Source organism: Pezoporus wallicus, unplaced genomic scaffold (genome assembly GCF_028554395.1).
Source record: "Pezoporus wallicus isolate ANWC-B61680 ecotype Strahan unplaced genomic scaffold, APGP_CSIRO_Pwel_v1 contig_7545, whole genome shotgun sequence".
Taxonomy (NCBI): Eukaryota; Metazoa; Chordata; class Aves; order Psittaciformes; family Psittacidae; genus Pezoporus; species Pezoporus wallicus.
In genome coordinates this window covers 9,175,454-9,192,804 of record NW_026642398.1, presented here as the reverse complement: position 1 = coordinate 9,192,804, position 17,351 = coordinate 9,175,454, and the positions used below count along the sequence as shown (strand labels likewise).

Genomic DNA, 17,351 nt, shown 5'->3' with positions numbered 1-17,351 from the left:
TGAACAGTGAAAATAAAGTTGTTTGGATTTTTGAAACAGTTGCTCTGAATTCTTTAATACCATGCTCAAAAGGCAGGAAGATAAATTTAAGATGTCTCAATTCTCAAAATACTGTTTACAAAGGAAAAAAAGAGGCAAATATGGAAATATAGAAGGTGCTAAACCACCACCAAAAAATGGACTTGGTAAAGAGCCTATACTGGAAACACTTACCTTGTGAAATCCTTAAAATGATCATCTCAGAAGTCGATTCAGACACACTTAATCAGTGTTGTGAAAAATGCAAACTAGGCTGTCACAGATTACTGAAATATCTAATCTAAAGGCAGTGCAAACTGATGGCTGGTCAGGGGGGCAACCAGACAAGTGAGGGACTTCAAATTACTCATCACTGACCTCCTTAATAATCTGCATTGAAGGACCTGATGAACAGCAGTAAGATTTTTGTCATGCATTTGTTAAGCAACCAATATGCAACTCAAGAGTTATACTGTCACCCATGGTGGATTATCAGAGTCATAACCCATGAAAGAATAAAGTCAAAGGGGAACATGGTAAACATTTTGCCATAAGTGAAAACACTTCAAAAATTTACAATTAAATAAAAAGTTAGATGATATCTTATAAAAAGAAGTACTGAACACAACAAAGCCACAATAAATTAGTGTTTCCATAAAACGACATGCTGAAGGTTTTGTTCCCAAGTCTATACATTTTTTACTGTCTGTTAATTCCTAAATATTGACAGCGTAATCGAGTAATTGAGGTACAGTAGTTTACATTTGTATATGTCTTGTAAAAAGGTTATTTTTTTTCTTCCAGTTTTTCTTCCTCATCGCCAAAGAACAACAACGGAAACATTCCTAAAATGCAGCCAATGGTTACTCCAATAGCTTTACCCTAGAGAAAGGGGGAAAAAAGTAAGTTTCTCACTGATCAGTTGTTACTCCTCTGCTGTGTAGTACCAACACAACCAGGAAAACAGACCCTTTGCTCTAGTTTTCAGTTGGGAGCCATATTTTTCTTAGCATGCAGACTAGAAACACAATCTATGAGAGAGAGACAGATATGACAAGGTTAGAAACAGCGTGTGCTGTAATAAAAGGCACATTTCTGAATAAAGAGGAGGGGAATGACCCATGAAGAGCTGCATAGGTGGTAAGGGAGGAGACAGACTCAAAGGACTGGCTAGGAAGACAGAGAAGGGGGGTGAAACAAACAACAAAACCACACGCATATTTCATGTGCAATTACAAATGTATCTGTTTGAATGTGGTAATGCAAAGTCAGGAATGAGGAATTCCTTGTGAACACGATGGCTTGCAAAGGCACAAGGGGAAGACAATAATAATAAATAAAAAAGATTGTAAAACATTTCACAGTTTTTCACAATTGCCTCAGAGGTAGAATTCAAAAGGAGACGAAAGTAAAACAAACAACATCCAAACCACATCGCCAGCAGCAGGTGGATAGCGTTGAGAAACTTGAGACAATGGTTATAAAAGAAAAACTGCTCGCATTCAGGCAAAGATGCTCAGAAGTCTCCTCACAGAAAAGCGCTGTGAATGTGCTGCAGTGCAGTGACAGGCTTTTCCCAATTCAGCTTTCAGCAAGATGACTCTTAGGTTGGGCAGACTAGAGAGCAGCCCACAGACATGCCAATTCTTCCCTGCTCAATGCTTTGATCTATCACTGCTAAAAGCAGACTTTTCCCCTTAGTTTTCAGTAGCCAGTGTTATTTCTCTTCCTTTAAATCTGCAATGATATTTTCTCCCATGAAGGTTCATTCTGGCAAAGTGAAAGGAATATGTTTCTTTACTCAGTTTCTTATAATCTGATTCTTTCATCAAAATATGCTAAATGTTCTCATTTCTGAAGTGGGATTACTTCAAATATTTAAATATTAATTAAGTAGTAATCCTGCAAATGAATCTGCAAGTTAAGTGTCCCACAAGTGTAAACCCAGACACTGAATATTACTCAAATGCTGAAAATTTACCCAGGGGAAAGCTAATTTCATATCCAAGCTAATTATAGAATATTAGAAATGAACACATACTAGCACAGGTATATAAATAGCAAGCACTTGACAAAGAATGTATGGGAGTGAACTACTAAGGAGTTATAACTTTCAGATAAACTGTCTTATCACAGTAGACAGAGCTCAGCCCAGGTATCTCCATGGCATACATGAAGTCACTGCAGAGACTGCCCATGGTATTAGTCACTCATGGCTTGTTGCATATGGAAAATCACCCCAAGCCCAAAATGATCCAGTCTCATGATGCTCCCTGCCACAGGCTCACGACTAAACCTTCCAGGAAAGGTGTAAAATGTTGGTGATCCTTAAGTATTTAATGGCAAAAGTGACAAAAAGGATCTATCACATATTAGTTTAAACCAAACAAGCTCCACACAAACAGTGCCTAACTACAGGATACTCACCAAGTGTGCACTGAGACGCGTTTGCCACATATCAGCTTGCTTGGGTGTCAGATCAGGGATTGACAGACCCAGTCGTGAAGCTAAAGCTTCTACATAACCTGCAAGACTGGAAGAACAAGAAAACAAGAACAAACGATTTTAGATCTGACATTACTTCTAGTGAGGACTCTGAAGTATCTGAAGCACTGAACTTAAAATGCTTTTCCTTCAGCTAAAGTCATCAAGAGGTAAATATGGCAAAGTGCGATCATCAGACTTCTGATTGGCATATTTTGCACTGCAAGTTCACTCATTTTCTTACTAATTTGATACACAGTATTTCCAGAAAAAACTTCATGCAGCAAGACAAACCTGGTGTGAATATTACTGTGTTTTTGCAGAGCTTGTTAACCTTCACTGGAGGAAAGGTTACATACACACACTAGGAATAAGCCTCGTTATTTGCAGGGAAAAAAAGAGGAAAAGTGAGCACAAGAGTCACAACTGAAGCTTTACTTTCAGCAATTATTCCTTTAAAAAATAAAGTCAGCTGCATCTGACTGCACCATACAGTAGGTATGCTGAGATCTAAAGGCATTTGAGATACATAACTTTTGTTTGAGGAGAAGGAAATACCTCTTGATCTAGTTATAACAACCGGAGCAGGTATATGAGGGATATTCTACCACAGCAACATACTGTGTCACAAAAAATGTATTTTTCCATTTTGTTTTTTAACGAAAGCACTTCTCGCAGAAGAAGTTCTCATTTAAACTTCCTTAAAAGCAAGCATTGCCTACAGACTACACTGAGTTGGACTAAATGCCAATCCCAATTTTATCCCTTAAAATATGTAATACTGCAGTAACACAGTTAGTTCAGAACTATGACACTGCAGTTTTAACCTTGGCAAGAAAACACAACAGTCCAACTTTTCCTTAGAATACACTTCTACAGGCATGTAGTTTACTGAAGCAAAACTCAAGATCTAGAAGAAACAAAACAATTGTATTTCAGCAGTTTATAATGTTGTAGTTCAGTAGCACCAACAGTGTTTGCAAGAGAGGAAAACAATACATATATTCTCTACACGAGTTCAGACATACCCCAGTCCAGCTAAATCCGAAACAAGGTTTCCCAGAGCTGCAGCTGGAGGGAGGAAAAGGGAAGAGAAGGGGGTAAGAAGGGAAAGGATTATTTTCATTACAAAGAAACCCAATCAGTTACCATCCCTCCCTGCCCCGGTGACTGTCACTCTTCTCAGTAGATACAGCATAAAAGACTAGAAGTAAGTCTCTTTAGAGTTTTTTTCCTCTGACCTTACTACAGTTTGCAGCAGCAGCAGACTAACAGTAACAGGAAGTGTAACTATTTTTCTCAGCTTACACGAAGAACACCTGACAAATACAAACAGAGGGCACAGACACCTGGAAACCAATGTAAGAATTCTTCAGATCAGAGTTAAAAACAGCCATGGGTGGTTGCCAGTTTCATACAGCTAATGCTGGACACCAACAAGGCCTTCCAGTGCCTGAAGAGGTGCAGGAGCACGGGAAACAGAAGGAGCTGTTACTCGTATGTGTAGCTTTGATAAACATTTTAGCACACCCACAAACTGTGTCAGATTAGGAATACTGCAGATACAACTGAATGAAGTTATACACTAAATATACATGATTTCACAGCAGATCTGAGTGAGATAAACTCGCTTGTGATTGCCTTGCATTGCAAAAGAAAAATGCCGCACATCTGTTCGGCGTTTAAGCTGTGTGCCTTCAAGCCACACTGCACCTGATGGATCCAGCAGTATTTTCTCTCCTCTGACACTGCAGAGGCACCAAAGCTGTTGAGCAGAACTTATCAGTTTTGGTCCTGCGCAGGAGCAGGGTGGCTGCTGGGCCTTCCCGTGGTATCACAGGGAGGCAGAGAAGCCACCAAGAACATGGGCCAGCACAGTAAAAGGACACCAACACCGATCTTCACTCAGCACTGCAAGCAAACAGCAGCTTACAAATACATAAACACGCATACCTAAGGATCAGACCCTAGGGAATTTAGAGCAGTCCCATTACAGAAATGCAAATACACTTTCCTAAGCAACCCAGGATCTGAGCTTTTAGATTAAAATGGACAATAAGAGTTGCCAAAGCTACGTGAACTGAAATTCCATTTCTGCAAATGGAATATGTCCTTGTTTCAACCATAGGTTGTTTCTTTATTAGGAAAGGCAGCTGCAAGACCAAGAAAGAGCCATTTCCAGCCCTGTGGCCCACTGTCAGCCTAAAATATAGGAGTGTGCTTATCAGTCTACACATACTGCATTTTATTACTTGCCTGCCATAGTCGAAATTCCTAGGATAACTCCAATTGACAATTCTATTTGGGTTCCCTGAAAAATAAGAATTTTCTCATTACTTGAGATATTTGGAGTTAAAATAGATTACACTGAGTGAACCAGCAAAAGTATTGCTTATTGCTTGCTTATGTTGACACTGAAAGGACAAATGGACATTACTTTTACTAGATCTGCACAGCTCCCATCCTTCCGGCATACATATTTCCCCCCAGGACAAGAGCTTACTTCTGATACTCTTTTAATAGATTATATTTTTCCATAATGACCAGCTAATGGACAGAACTAACCCCTATCTCTGCATATCATTTTCCCCACTGTAATTCTTAGCTGTGTAGCTCTGAATACAAACTTCTACAAATACTGAACAAACAAAACACAGTATTCTAGCTCCTTACTTCTTTAGGTGAAGAAACAAAATTGCAGTGAACTGCATGATGAAACAGCATTACATGGTCCAAAGACGAGACACAACATGCATGAATTAAAACAAGACATGTTCCAGTTGGATATAGGAGACTATTTTCTGCTGTGAAGACAGCTGAGCATTGGAACAGGTTACCCAGAAAGACTCTGCAGTCTCTGCCCTTGCATCTTCTCAAGTACCACTGGATGAAACCACGAATAACCTAGCCTGACCTTACAGGTGATCCTGCTCTGAGCAGGAAGCTACAGATTAGAGACCCTGAGGAAGGTCCTGAGCAAGCGAAAGACTATAAACCTGATAGGTCTTGTGGTTCTTTCCCACCTCAATTTTTCCACGATTAATATCGCACTGTCAGTGAATCACAGAATCACAGAATAATTTGGGTTGCAAAAGACCTGAAGATCATCCAGTTCCAACCCCCCTGCCATGGGCAGGGACACCTCACACTAAACCATGTCACCCAAGGCTCTGTCCAACCTTGCCTTGAACACTGACAGGGATGGAGCATTCACAACTTCCTTGGGCAACCCATTCCAGTGCCTCACCACCCTTACAGTAAAGAACTTCATCCTTATATCCAATCTAAACTTCCCCTGCTTAAGTTTGAACCCATTCCCCCTTGTCCTGTCACTACAGTCCCTAATGAAGAGTCCCTCCCCAGCATCCTTACAGGCCCCCTTCAGATACTGGAAGGCTGCTATGAGGTCTCCATGCAGCCTTCTCTTCTCCAGGCTGAACAGCCCCAACTTTCTCAGCCTGTCTTCATACAGGAGGTGCTCCAGTCCCCTGACCATCCTCGTGGAATAAGGTGGAATTTATCCTCAGTAATAGATCTACAGGAAGAACAATTTATTTGGCCTTTATAAATCTTCCTGTTCCACTAGCCCATTTAATCTTCCAAACAAAGAAAATACGTCAAGAGTGTTAGTCAGAAGTGCCAGGCTGCATCAATACAAATCAACATCAGCACTAACAGTGCCTGCGTCACTCAGAACAAAGGAACACATCAGTAAAAGCCCTGAAGATGTATTCATTAAGGCGTTATAATCACTTTATAATCAGTCAGTACAAAAACGTATCAACTACAAGATCATAAATGTGTCTTACAGCACAGATTAAGAGAGGAAAAAAAGCAAGTTTTTTCTCAGTTCAGTAAACTTTGTTGCAATACTGGCCTTCAGAAGGAACAATGCTCCTTTGCACTGGGCAAAGGCTGAACACCACATGGTCTTTCTCTTTAAAGAAGAAAGATTAAGAGGGTGAGTTGATACAGTGTCTTACTGAAGCTCTCAATCTAGTCTGTTTTATTCTACTTGAACGATATGAAGCTTACTGACTTGATCGAGGAAAAAAACAGTGAACTTACCGCAGCAATCATAATTGCGTTATCCAAAAATCCAAACCCTACAAAAGGTACTGCATTGTGGAAGAACACTAAAAGAAATAAATAACAGGAGAAAGTAAATATTTGTAAGAGTTCACTAGCTCACAACAACTGCAATATCAGTCTAATACTGCCTATAAGAGAAACAAAGAGAATATAAACAAAATCCCTTTCCCACTGCTTCTACTGATGACCTTATTTCTGGCAGGTTTAGTAAAAGCCTTTGGTACACCTGAGTGTTACTAACAGCTTTTGACGAATCAGTTAAAGCAACTTACTCTGCAAATACCTGTACAATTTTGGATGTAAGCCACTTATGCCTACTAGAGCACAAAAGAAACACTGAAACTACACAAACTTTGGTACTATTTAGTCCTTCCAACCAGTCACAGTATCACTACGGATTACCAGACTGCCTCACTAGACTCTCTACACTCTTCTCCTGCTCGAAATGAAGCCCCTTTCTCTGCAAATCCCTCTCTATTCCTGTGCAAAAGCTCTTTTTCATGCATTCCTAACAATTCATATTTTAAGAGTATTGCCTGGAGCCAGGCAGTTCTCATCAAAACTCATTCAACTAAATTTACAGATGTTTGGATGGTTTTCACTGGTGTCACACAGCGTTAATTATCTCACTATTCAAACCCAGATTTGATTTTAGTTGGGACCTATTCTGAGAGCAAGTCAGACTTGAAGCTGCTCCTCAATCCACTGTTTAAGAATTCAAGTTCCACCTTCTGTTTCATGTGGTTTTTTCTTCCTTTTACTCCTGAAACTCCAAGTAAACCCTGTGTGAAAATATTTTATATTGCAGGAACTTGGAGCATGCTGGTCTGAATAATAATTCCTAACAAGTACAGTGTTAGCGTGTCATTCCTTTTTGTCCTGCTTCATTTTCTCTCTCAAATTTTAGCTTGTAAGCTTCTGATAGAGATGGGATTGAATTTGTATAGCATAGCCTCCAGCTGAGTTTCAGGTGCTGGCTTCATAAGACTCAATACAACACTGAGGACAGACTACATGACTAAAATACAGCTTAAAGTTAGAACTTCTTTTTAACATTTAAAATGCATCAGCTCTTTAGTTGTTTGGGTTTGAGGTTTTTTTCACTTTCAGATGGGACCAACAACTCCTGTATTTCATAAACTTACAGAGATGCAAGCATAGGAAGAGGGAAGAAAGAAAAGTGTACAAACCTCACAGTCGTGTGAAAAGCAACTGGAATGAGTCCCTTTTGCATTTACCTCTCACAGACAGCATCAACCCATGACCATACAAGAAAACAAAGGCACACTCAAGAGAGCTTTCATGCTTAGGTACTAGAACAAGTCTGGACTTCCAGAGCTACTTTGTAAAAACACATAACGCACCAGTGAAAGACTAAAGCACAGACTGTATGAAAGTTTCCAACTGTTTTAAACCATTGCAAGACAAAACCTCCCAAAATAAAAACATAAAAAAAAAATCACACAGGTATGACAGATCTGCCCAGTATTTTCAAAATGTGTGCACCAAACTCTGGAGCTACAGAGGGAACTCAAATTCCTACCAAAATTGTTATAGTTTTGGAATCCAAGGAGTAAACAGAATCCCAGGGACCAAGAGAAAAAAAAACCCAAAGAGAAGTAAGTGCAGATATGTGGAACAGTAAAAGGTCCAACTACATATATTTGCTAACTGAGAGTATAAAACCACATAAATACACTGATTTGGAAACTAATCCAGAATTTGAATGAGCATGGTATTACAAAAAATACCAAATCTATCTCCAATCTATCTGCAATTTTATCCCATTTCTCAGTCCATTTAAAATGCAGGCGACTAGAAGCAAGTCAATAGCTTTAAACACAAAACCCCCACAAGGTTATGCAGCATCAACACTGCTTGGCTTAGAAAACCAGTGTTTCCTGCTGGCTTTGAACAACGCACTCTCATTTAGGCTTTCTGTCCTACTTTTACTAAATGGTGCACATTCTCCAGCTGAGGTGTTATGAAATCAAGGTAGCAGAGTGGCTGTTGGTGCTTGCTTTGGTTTTCTGTTACTCCAGACGACAGCGATGAGGGCAGACCAGCATTTGCAGGAGAAAGATGAAGCAATTCAAAACACAGACTGCACAAGTACTGAACCACATTCAACAAACATTCTTCTTTTACCATGTTTCAGTTGTCCTGGAGATGGTGGGGCAATCTCCAACTTCTCTAGAGAAGTCAAAATGAAATGAGAAAGTTAGCTCCTTCATCACAAACTCAGCTTATTATAATTTATCAAATTACTAGCAGGCAAAAAAGCAGTTATGTTATTTAACAGCTTTCAAATTTGAAGATAAATGTTTCACATCTACATTATTATTATTTTTACAAAAAAAAAAAACACATATTTAAAGCCAAAGTCTTAGAGAAATATTACAAGATTACACTAATATAAGTAATTACGCAAAGTAACAGCTTACATTAGAAGCAGCTCAACAGCCATCTTTAATTACTGAGAATTAGGAAAACACACTAAAATTAGACAAACCAGGACATCTAAAAAGAACTGTACTTAATTATTTGGTTTAGACCCCCAGGCATGCAGCAGACAACCTTTCCTCCAGAGGCAGTCTGCAAAAGACCTCCTACCTCTGTTCTGACAGAAGGCATCTTTTAATAGCTAGTATAAGAATAAAAGAAAAATACTACAATGACATTAGAGAGCACTGATCCCAGTAATAGCAGAACAAGTCTGGCCATTTGGTGCATGTTTCATTTTGGCTTCAAACCATTAAGTGCTTGGAAGCACCAGGACGTCACTGACAGAGCACTCTACAGGAAGCTAACACAGACTATTAGAGGTGATGCACAGAATGCAGCAGCAACGGGTACCCATTCCACAGGGCGAGGGAAAGAAAACCTACTTTTTTAGGCTTCTGGTGCATTTGTAGGTTTTTTGAAATGTGGATGTTGAGCAAAAGACCCCATTTTAAAGCAGAAAACAAAGCTGCCCCGATATCTTCCAGTATTATGAACCTTGAGCTTCTGACAAGTTGCTTCCATACTTTTTATTAGGTACTTCTATAGGCAAAAGTAAAAAATGGTGTAACATGCGAGAAACCTACAACATGACCTCAAATATTCTAATTTTACTTGAGGCAGCCAAGTACATGAAGAGACAAAGCTGCAAACACAGGCTGTGAACGATTTGAGCATATGTCTGAACAGTGCAGACTAGAGTAAGTATTTGTGTACCCAAGTCACTCTATATGCAAACCTACTGTAAAGGAGAAACTAAAACAGCACGATAGAAAGCTGTAACATAAACGAACTTCCAGGAAACACTCCTATCTACCTCTGAATAAGGCATCTTTTCATAGTTTGCTCTGACTATGATAACCAGTTATTTTAGGAAATTCCCAAGTGAAGTATTGTGGGTATGAACACAAAGATAGAAGACTACTCAGTTTGTCACAAAATATTATGAGCCTCTAGTGGATTTAACATCAGTCTTGTGCCTTTAACTACAACAGATTCCTGAGTTTGACAGCACATGGCAGTCTACATAATTACTCTCCACAGAGTGTAGAGAGAAAGCTATTAAACAAAGCTAAAACCCAGTGCATAATTGATTCTAGGAACTTATTACAAAAGGAGAAATTGAGGGCAAGCTTTTGGTAGGAAAAAAAAAACCAAACTTTCACATCTATGAATAATGGAAGCTTCAAATCACATTAATTAAAAAACATAAAACTGCTCCTCCAGAACATAAGTAAAGAGCTATCTTGGGATGGTTTTAGAAGAAGGGAGTTTGGGGGACACTACTTTGGGGCTAGAGGAATGATGAGTTACTGCAAGGTAGGGGGAAACAGCAAAGGATCAAATATAACCAAAAATTGCTTCATCATTGACATAACCTTTTTCAGTAGGGTGGGATATCTGCTAAATAACCATTTCATGAAGCAGGGCACCTAAGGCACTTCAATATTAAACAAAGGGTCACTAAGCACTACAGTGGCACTGTGCTCTGGAGACCACACTGCTCTTGTCTGGCCATAGGAAATTCTTGCATAGGTGACAGCATCTTCCTGCCACATCCATAAGAACTTTCTTTCATAAGAGAGACTCTTGCCAAACTCATCTGGCAATCTGCCTGACGTACAGCTTCTATCATAAAGATTAATCTGGGGAAAAAATCTGGGCTTACATGTACTAACTAATGAGAGAGAGATAGGAGAAGTGAGACAGACAAAGCTCAGATAACTAGTGCAGATCAAACCTGCTCATGCTCCAGAGAGGGAAGCTCCAATCCCAACACTCTCTCTGCCTCAGCCAAGTCTTTAGCCTGGAGAGATACCCAGTCCCAGCCCTGCACAAAGCAGAGCCAAACCAGATCAGGCTGCTGAGGACCCTTTCATTCAGTACCTGTAGGACCAGACTCAAGGAAAAACCTGTCTCCTGTGGAGCACCAAAACAACCCTTTAAGCACAAAGATGACTTCACTGACAGATGAAGTAAGCTCTGCCACTGCGAGGTACAGATCACTGCTCGATGGGGAAGGACCAGCTCAGCAAGACTTGCAGAGGCCGAGGTTTAGTTTAAAGCTGGAATATTGGGAGGGGAAAAAAAAAGGAATGAAAGCTGAAAGAATTAAATAACTACTGTGGCATGAAAGCCAGTAACATTTTTACAGAATCACTTCCAATACCACCCCTTTAAAGCATAACATACTTTGAAAGATAGGAAGGCACCTGGGGAACATATCCCACAGAGACAAAAGAATTCTTTAAAGCAATCTTCTAAAACTCTGGATAACAAAATGTGTTTCAGAATCAGGTATGTATTGTTAGGAAACTGTTCTGACTATTTGAGTTTCCAAGGCTCAGCAAAAAAAAAACCCACACCCCATGAAAAGAAACCTTCAGAGTACAGCAAAGGAAACATGCCCTTCACTTGTTTTACTGGAGGGAAAACAAGGTCCAAACTGCAAAATCTCCTTTCAATAGATTAATTCAGTCACAATCCAACAGTTTCAAGAGTTTAAATGTCTGGGAAAAGAGGCAGTACTGGACTCCAGTATTGCATTTCATGACAGCCATTCACCAGCTCTTCCTGTGCCACAGGCACCAGAATTCATCTTTATAGAATCACAGAATGGTTTGGACTGGAAAGGACCTTAAAGCTCATCCAGTTCCAACCCCCTGCCATGGGCAGGGACACCTTCCACTAGAGCAGGTTGCTCAAAGCCTCATCCAATCTTATTGCAGAAGGAATAAAATGAAATGGCAGAGTAAGGAATATTGCTAACTGACATTCATTACCATAAGGGAAGTTATAATCCAAGGTTCAAGTGCAACACGGGTCATGAGCCCTGAATTAGCAAGGGGGGGGGGGGGCAGAGAAAAAAAATTAAGTGCCTCTTAAACCTGTCCTTGATCTTTTTTGAATTTACACCTTTTTTTGCTAATTACTTTTTTTTTTAATAGACAGAGCCCAGGGGAGCACAGAACTGTCAACATGAGTTCACGATTACCCCCAGCTTGCCCCAAATCAAGTGAGTTAAATTAACTCTGCCAGTTGTAGCCAATTTAAACCAAGTACTTGAATTTAGTTTTAAGATTATTCTCCTTAGCTGATAAACCCCCCCAGTGGACTAACGGGTAATGGGAGTTCATTTATTCAGGCAGTTGGTGAAAAAATAAAGCAACCAAAACCCAGAAAGTTGTCATCACCAGTTCCTGAGTTATCGATTTTTTAAGACCTGGCATACAAAAGAACCTGCAAGCCTAAAGGCACATATTATGTTTTATTCAAATTGCAGCTAACACTCCCATAAAATTTCATAGCTCAATCTTTTACTCTCACCCAGGGGCATGAAACTCATGACAGTGATAAGAGGTACTGTGGCCAGGGCTGCCCTAGGAAGACACATGCTACAGCTGAGTAGCAAGTCCAAGACAAAAATATGAGCAGTGTTTTATAAGGTTTTAAACGGTGACCCAAATCTTATGAGATTAATGTTTTAACAATTAATATCGAGAAGGAAGAGGAATCTGAAGGTTAGGGTCTCATTTGGAAATTAGGAAGAGTTTTGCCTCAAATTCAAACGCCTGTCCACATCATTTCAGTAAATCATTCAGATACACATCATAGAATCATAGAATAGTCAGGGTTGGAAAGGACCTTAAGATCATCTAGTTCCAAACCCCCTGCCATGGGCAGGGACACCTCACACTAAACCATGTCACCCAAGGCCTCGTCCAACCTGGTCTTGAACACTGCCAGGGATGGAGCATTCACAACCTCCCTGGGCAACCCTTTCCAGTGCCTCACCACCCTAGCAGGAAAGAACTTCCTCCTTATATCCAATCTAAACTTCCCCTGTTTAAGTTTGGACCCGTTACCCCTTGTCCTGTCACTGCAGTCCCTAATGAAGAGTCCATCCCCAGCATCCCTATAGGCCCCCTTCAGATATTGGAAGGCTGCTATGAGGTCTCCACGCAGCCTTCTCTTCTCCAGGCTGAACAGCCCCAGCTTTCTCAGCCTATCTTCATATAGGAGGTGCTCCAGTCCCCTGATCATCCTCGTGTCCCTCCTCTGGACTTGTTCCAACAGTTCCATGTCCTTTTTATGTTGAGGACACCAGAACTGCACACAATACTCCAGGTGAGGTCTCACAAGAGCAAAGGGGCAGGGAATGGCAAGGGCTTCACTTGCATACAACAAGAAATCAAAGCAACTGGTGTGTCTATTAAAAAGAGATATTCCATAAGAGGATCCTTATCCCCAGAATTCTGGATTGAATCCTAGAAGTGAGATGTGTGTTATACTGCTTCATCCAGTATCTACAGGTAGATCCTTAAGAGTAAATTCTGACCATGATGCATGAGTTCATTCATGGAATAAGATTATATTCATCCCAACCGTCCTTTGTTCCTCCTTTGTTTTTCTCAGCATTTTAACAAACACTGCCAAAATCTCAGCACTTACAGCAAAACATAAATTTGAAAAACTATGTCCATTGATCTTCAATTGCATTCCCTTAAGATTCTGATGGGAAAAAACCAATCCACGGGTTGACAGCAAATAAAAAATTCTGCATCATTTGTTATAACTCCCAAATGGTTTCCTGTTACTACAGTGATTAAGGCATGAAAGGATGCTGACTCGTGCAGTGCTAAATATAAACTTGGCTGTTGGCCTGTTCAGTCACATGCACACTAGAAAGCTGAGCAAAGCACTAGTAAGAGATGAATAGACAGAGGACATAGAATCATAGAATGATTAGGGTTGGAAAGGACCTTAAGGTCACCCAGTTCCAATCCCCCTGCCATGGGCATGACAGAATAATTTCTCAGCTATAATTATGTCCGAACAAATATTCTGCATAAAATAAATAGGACATTAAACATTTTTTTAATACTCTGTGTAACACTGTGAGAATTCACACAGTGATTGCATGTTCCATCTCCATCCCTGAACAACCCTGAAGTAGCATAAGAGATTCTCATCTTTATTTGAAACGACTGTTGTATCTACTGGACCAAGCGCTGAACAAGCTTTGCAGGACTGCTATTTGCTCCCTGGCATCAGCCAAACAATTCCCTTGAGAACAAAACCTGGGAGTGATTTTGGGCACAGTGCATTCCTGCAAACCCCTCTGAGCAGGCGGGGGAGGTATGGGCCCCCCAAGAGTCCCAGGGCTAAATGCCACTTACATTGGATGCAGCCAGCCTGCTTCCAAAGGAAATAAACAAACCCGTGACTGGCAATACAGCTATTCTGCATCACCTCCTCTAGCGGTCAGTAGTTACTCCATAGAATGGATGCTTTTAGCAACAGAAATGTACATAATAACTCAGCACATGCAGGTTTAAATATCATAGAACTTCATTTCAAATTTATCTGCAGTCCTTATTGGATGTTCATTATCAAATATTATGAGTACAGAATGCATTTATCCTGTTATCCTTTCTGAAAACATGATGCACCATTCATATCCTTTCAAACAAGTTTAACAAAACACAAAGACCCCAGGTGAAAACCCTGATGGGGAATCTAGGAGAAAACATAAAATGCAAACAAGTATCCAGAGACTCAAATCACTGCTTTCATCATTAACGGGTTGGGTCCCCTGTCCCGTCGTCCCGTTCCCCCCCCCCCCCCCCCCCCCCCCCCCCCCCCCATCAAGTCCAATTCCCTATCAGTACTTTATAAACTTAAAGGTCAGCCTTTCATTTCCATTCAAGCAGGTTCACACCAAAATAGCATTTGCAGTAGTTTGCCTATCAAGGTCTCAAAACACAGCTGAAAAGAATTAGAAATAAGATGCTTGACTCAAGATTCGAGGGGTTAATCAGCTAAAATGATGCTAATGCAGAAAAGGCTTGCATTTTGTAATAAAAATGCAGGGTAAAGACAGAAATACAGCATTTGAGCTGTCTTCTTCAGCGAGAAATGGAAAATGTGAGGAAAAACAGCCAAAGTGTTTGAATAAAAATGCCAGAAGCACAGTAACAATAATAGGAGAGCGAAGAGGAAAAATAACATGGTATTCTTATCTGTGCATTTCAGAAGCAAATGGTTATACACTACTTAACATAATAAAAAAATAAGAAGGTACTTGAGTGCTGCCAAGAAATAAACTGGCTGCAGCAACTCCCAGACTGGAGCAAGCCTTCCACAGAGTCATAAGCCTGTGCCTCAAAAAAGCAAATGCCCACAAGTTCAAATGGAGGTTGGCTCTTCTTCCCCTCCTCACCCTCTCCTTGGGGAATGCAATGAGTTCCCAGGAACTAGAGGACGGACACTTCCCAATGGCACTGCAACTCTCTATCTTCAGAGGAACAAATCTTCCCCTAGGATTAACAACACCCTTTCCACCAGCTGTGGAAAAAGACTGGGTAAGTACTTCAGACCAATATTAGAATGGAATTAGTTTCATCCAAATATACTCATCTAACTGTGTTTCAGTAAGATGAGGTGTTGGCATTTCTCTGTCAGCACTGATTTTTCTCAGGCATCTCTGGGTCAAAGTAAGTATCTATCAATCACTTCACCCGTTTGCAGTTGAGCAGAGAAGCAGCTCAGCAACAGTGATGGAACTAGAAACAAGTAAAACCTTAGTATCTACATATTATCAGGGTGTCAGATTAGGTTTTCGGCTGTCCTCCACAACAGGTTCATTCATGTAAGAGAATAAGCAAAGCAATTCTGTGGGAAGCCACAAAAGATTTGTTAACAAGAATTATCAGAGCTCTGTGTACAACCAAAGAGATCTGATCTAGGAGAAGTCTTTCATCGCCTTTAAATACAGCTGCATTAGGCATCACTGATGCCTACGTACGAATGCTCATGAAGTATCTAGGGAGTTCTATACATAATTATAATCTCCTTTGTTTAATGATGTTCCCCCCAGGCCCTGTTTTCAAAAAGAAATCTAAGCAAGTGGAAAGAGACGAGTTAGTTTATTCTTATCCTTCCTCTCCCAGCTGCCCTTCTCCTACCTGCCCAGAACCACACTGTTTCCACAGGGAAAAATGAGGGAGAAAAGGTAATTTGTGAAGAACAGGGAACAGCAGTCTTGAAAGCCCAGGCACATGATCCTGTGCTTGCAGCCAGCAGCAGACCCTGCTGGAGCAGGATGAAGGTTACGAACAACAGCCTGTGCAGCTACTGGGGGAACCAGGACACTCCTTCCTCCCCTGCCCTAGCAGTGGACCAGGTCTACACTGTGCTCACTGGCTTTTTCCATCACACTTGCTCTTTATACTGCCATTCCTGGGCACAGAATGTGAGATTTTGCCTTTTGCAGGACCCAAGGGTCTTGTAATGATAAAAAGTGATCTGGCTAACATCAGAAGAGATGCTTACTGTATGAGCAAATCCAAAACTGGCAACAGCAGCGCTTCCCACAGTCCCTGCTACCAGCAGCACCTGTACTCAGCCAGACAGCAACACCTTTCCAATACCCAACATCACCTGCAGGCAGCTACAGCAGTGCAGTTACACCAGGAGGGCAACTGGTAAATTTGATGTGTTTGGTAGAATTTGGTTTTTTTCCCTTTAAAAGAACTATACTATGTTTTTTACAGAAAGCCAAAGACCATCTGATATTAAATCACATACCAGTTAAGTAACAGCCTTTTCTTAAGCAGAAAGTTTTATTCCCTTCCTGAAGACAACCTTGAAAGCGAGTAAGACAGCAGAAATAAGCTTCTGTCTGAAGTAACTTTAAATGCACATACAGTTTATTGCTTTTCACCTGTCTCGGAATTAAGACAGCTCCTCAGAGTGAGTGAGACAGAGAGAACACATAAACTGAATGATGTTCAAGCATTATTTTTTTGCACAGTCACATTAAGTGTAATTACAATCCTAATTTTTCACTGCATTGGAGCAATAAAGACAAAAGTATGAGCTTCCCTGAAGTCCTTAAGAAACTATTCATACCCGTCAGCAAAAGGAACACAGTAAGAAACCACTGACAATGTAAGTTCTGTCCACATATTACGCTCTGATAATTTGCACCTCTCTATATTAATGCTTAATGAATACAGAACACAGCAGCAATTAAGCTATTCTTAACTCTTAACCTACTGCTAGAGGTAGCACAGTGGATTCATCACATGGGTTCCTTTCTTCTTCCCTTCCCATGTAACTTCACGCAGCTTCTGGCTGCATTCATGAAACAAGTCAGTCTTCAACATCTGAATCTACATGGTCAAAGCCAAGCTGCAATGCCAGCTATCTCTGGCAAACAGCTGAAGGAATCAATGTTGTATAATGTAAAA

General features: G+C 40.5%; 1 protein-coding gene across 1 annotated transcript in view; it reads right to left on the bottom strand.

Annotated features, from left to right (window-relative positions):
• Positions 1-369: 369 nt before the first annotated feature.
• Positions 370-17,351, bottom strand: part of TMEM65 (transmembrane protein 65) — a 31,412-nt gene continuing 14,430 nt past the window's right edge. Inside the window, exons 3-8 of the mRNA XM_057429712.1 lie at positions 8,743-8,787; positions 6,571-6,638; positions 4,759-4,813; positions 3,531-3,573; positions 2,446-2,551; positions 370-900 (exon numbers count right to left, since the gene is read on the bottom strand). Coding sequence (XP_057285695.1) covers positions 805-900; positions 2,446-2,551; positions 3,531-3,573; positions 4,759-4,813; positions 6,571-6,638; positions 8,743-8,787 — 413 coding nt within the window. The 3' untranslated portion in view covers positions 370-804. The remainder of the gene's footprint in view (positions 901-2,445; positions 2,552-3,530; positions 3,574-4,758; positions 4,814-6,570; positions 6,639-8,742; positions 8,788-17,351) is intronic.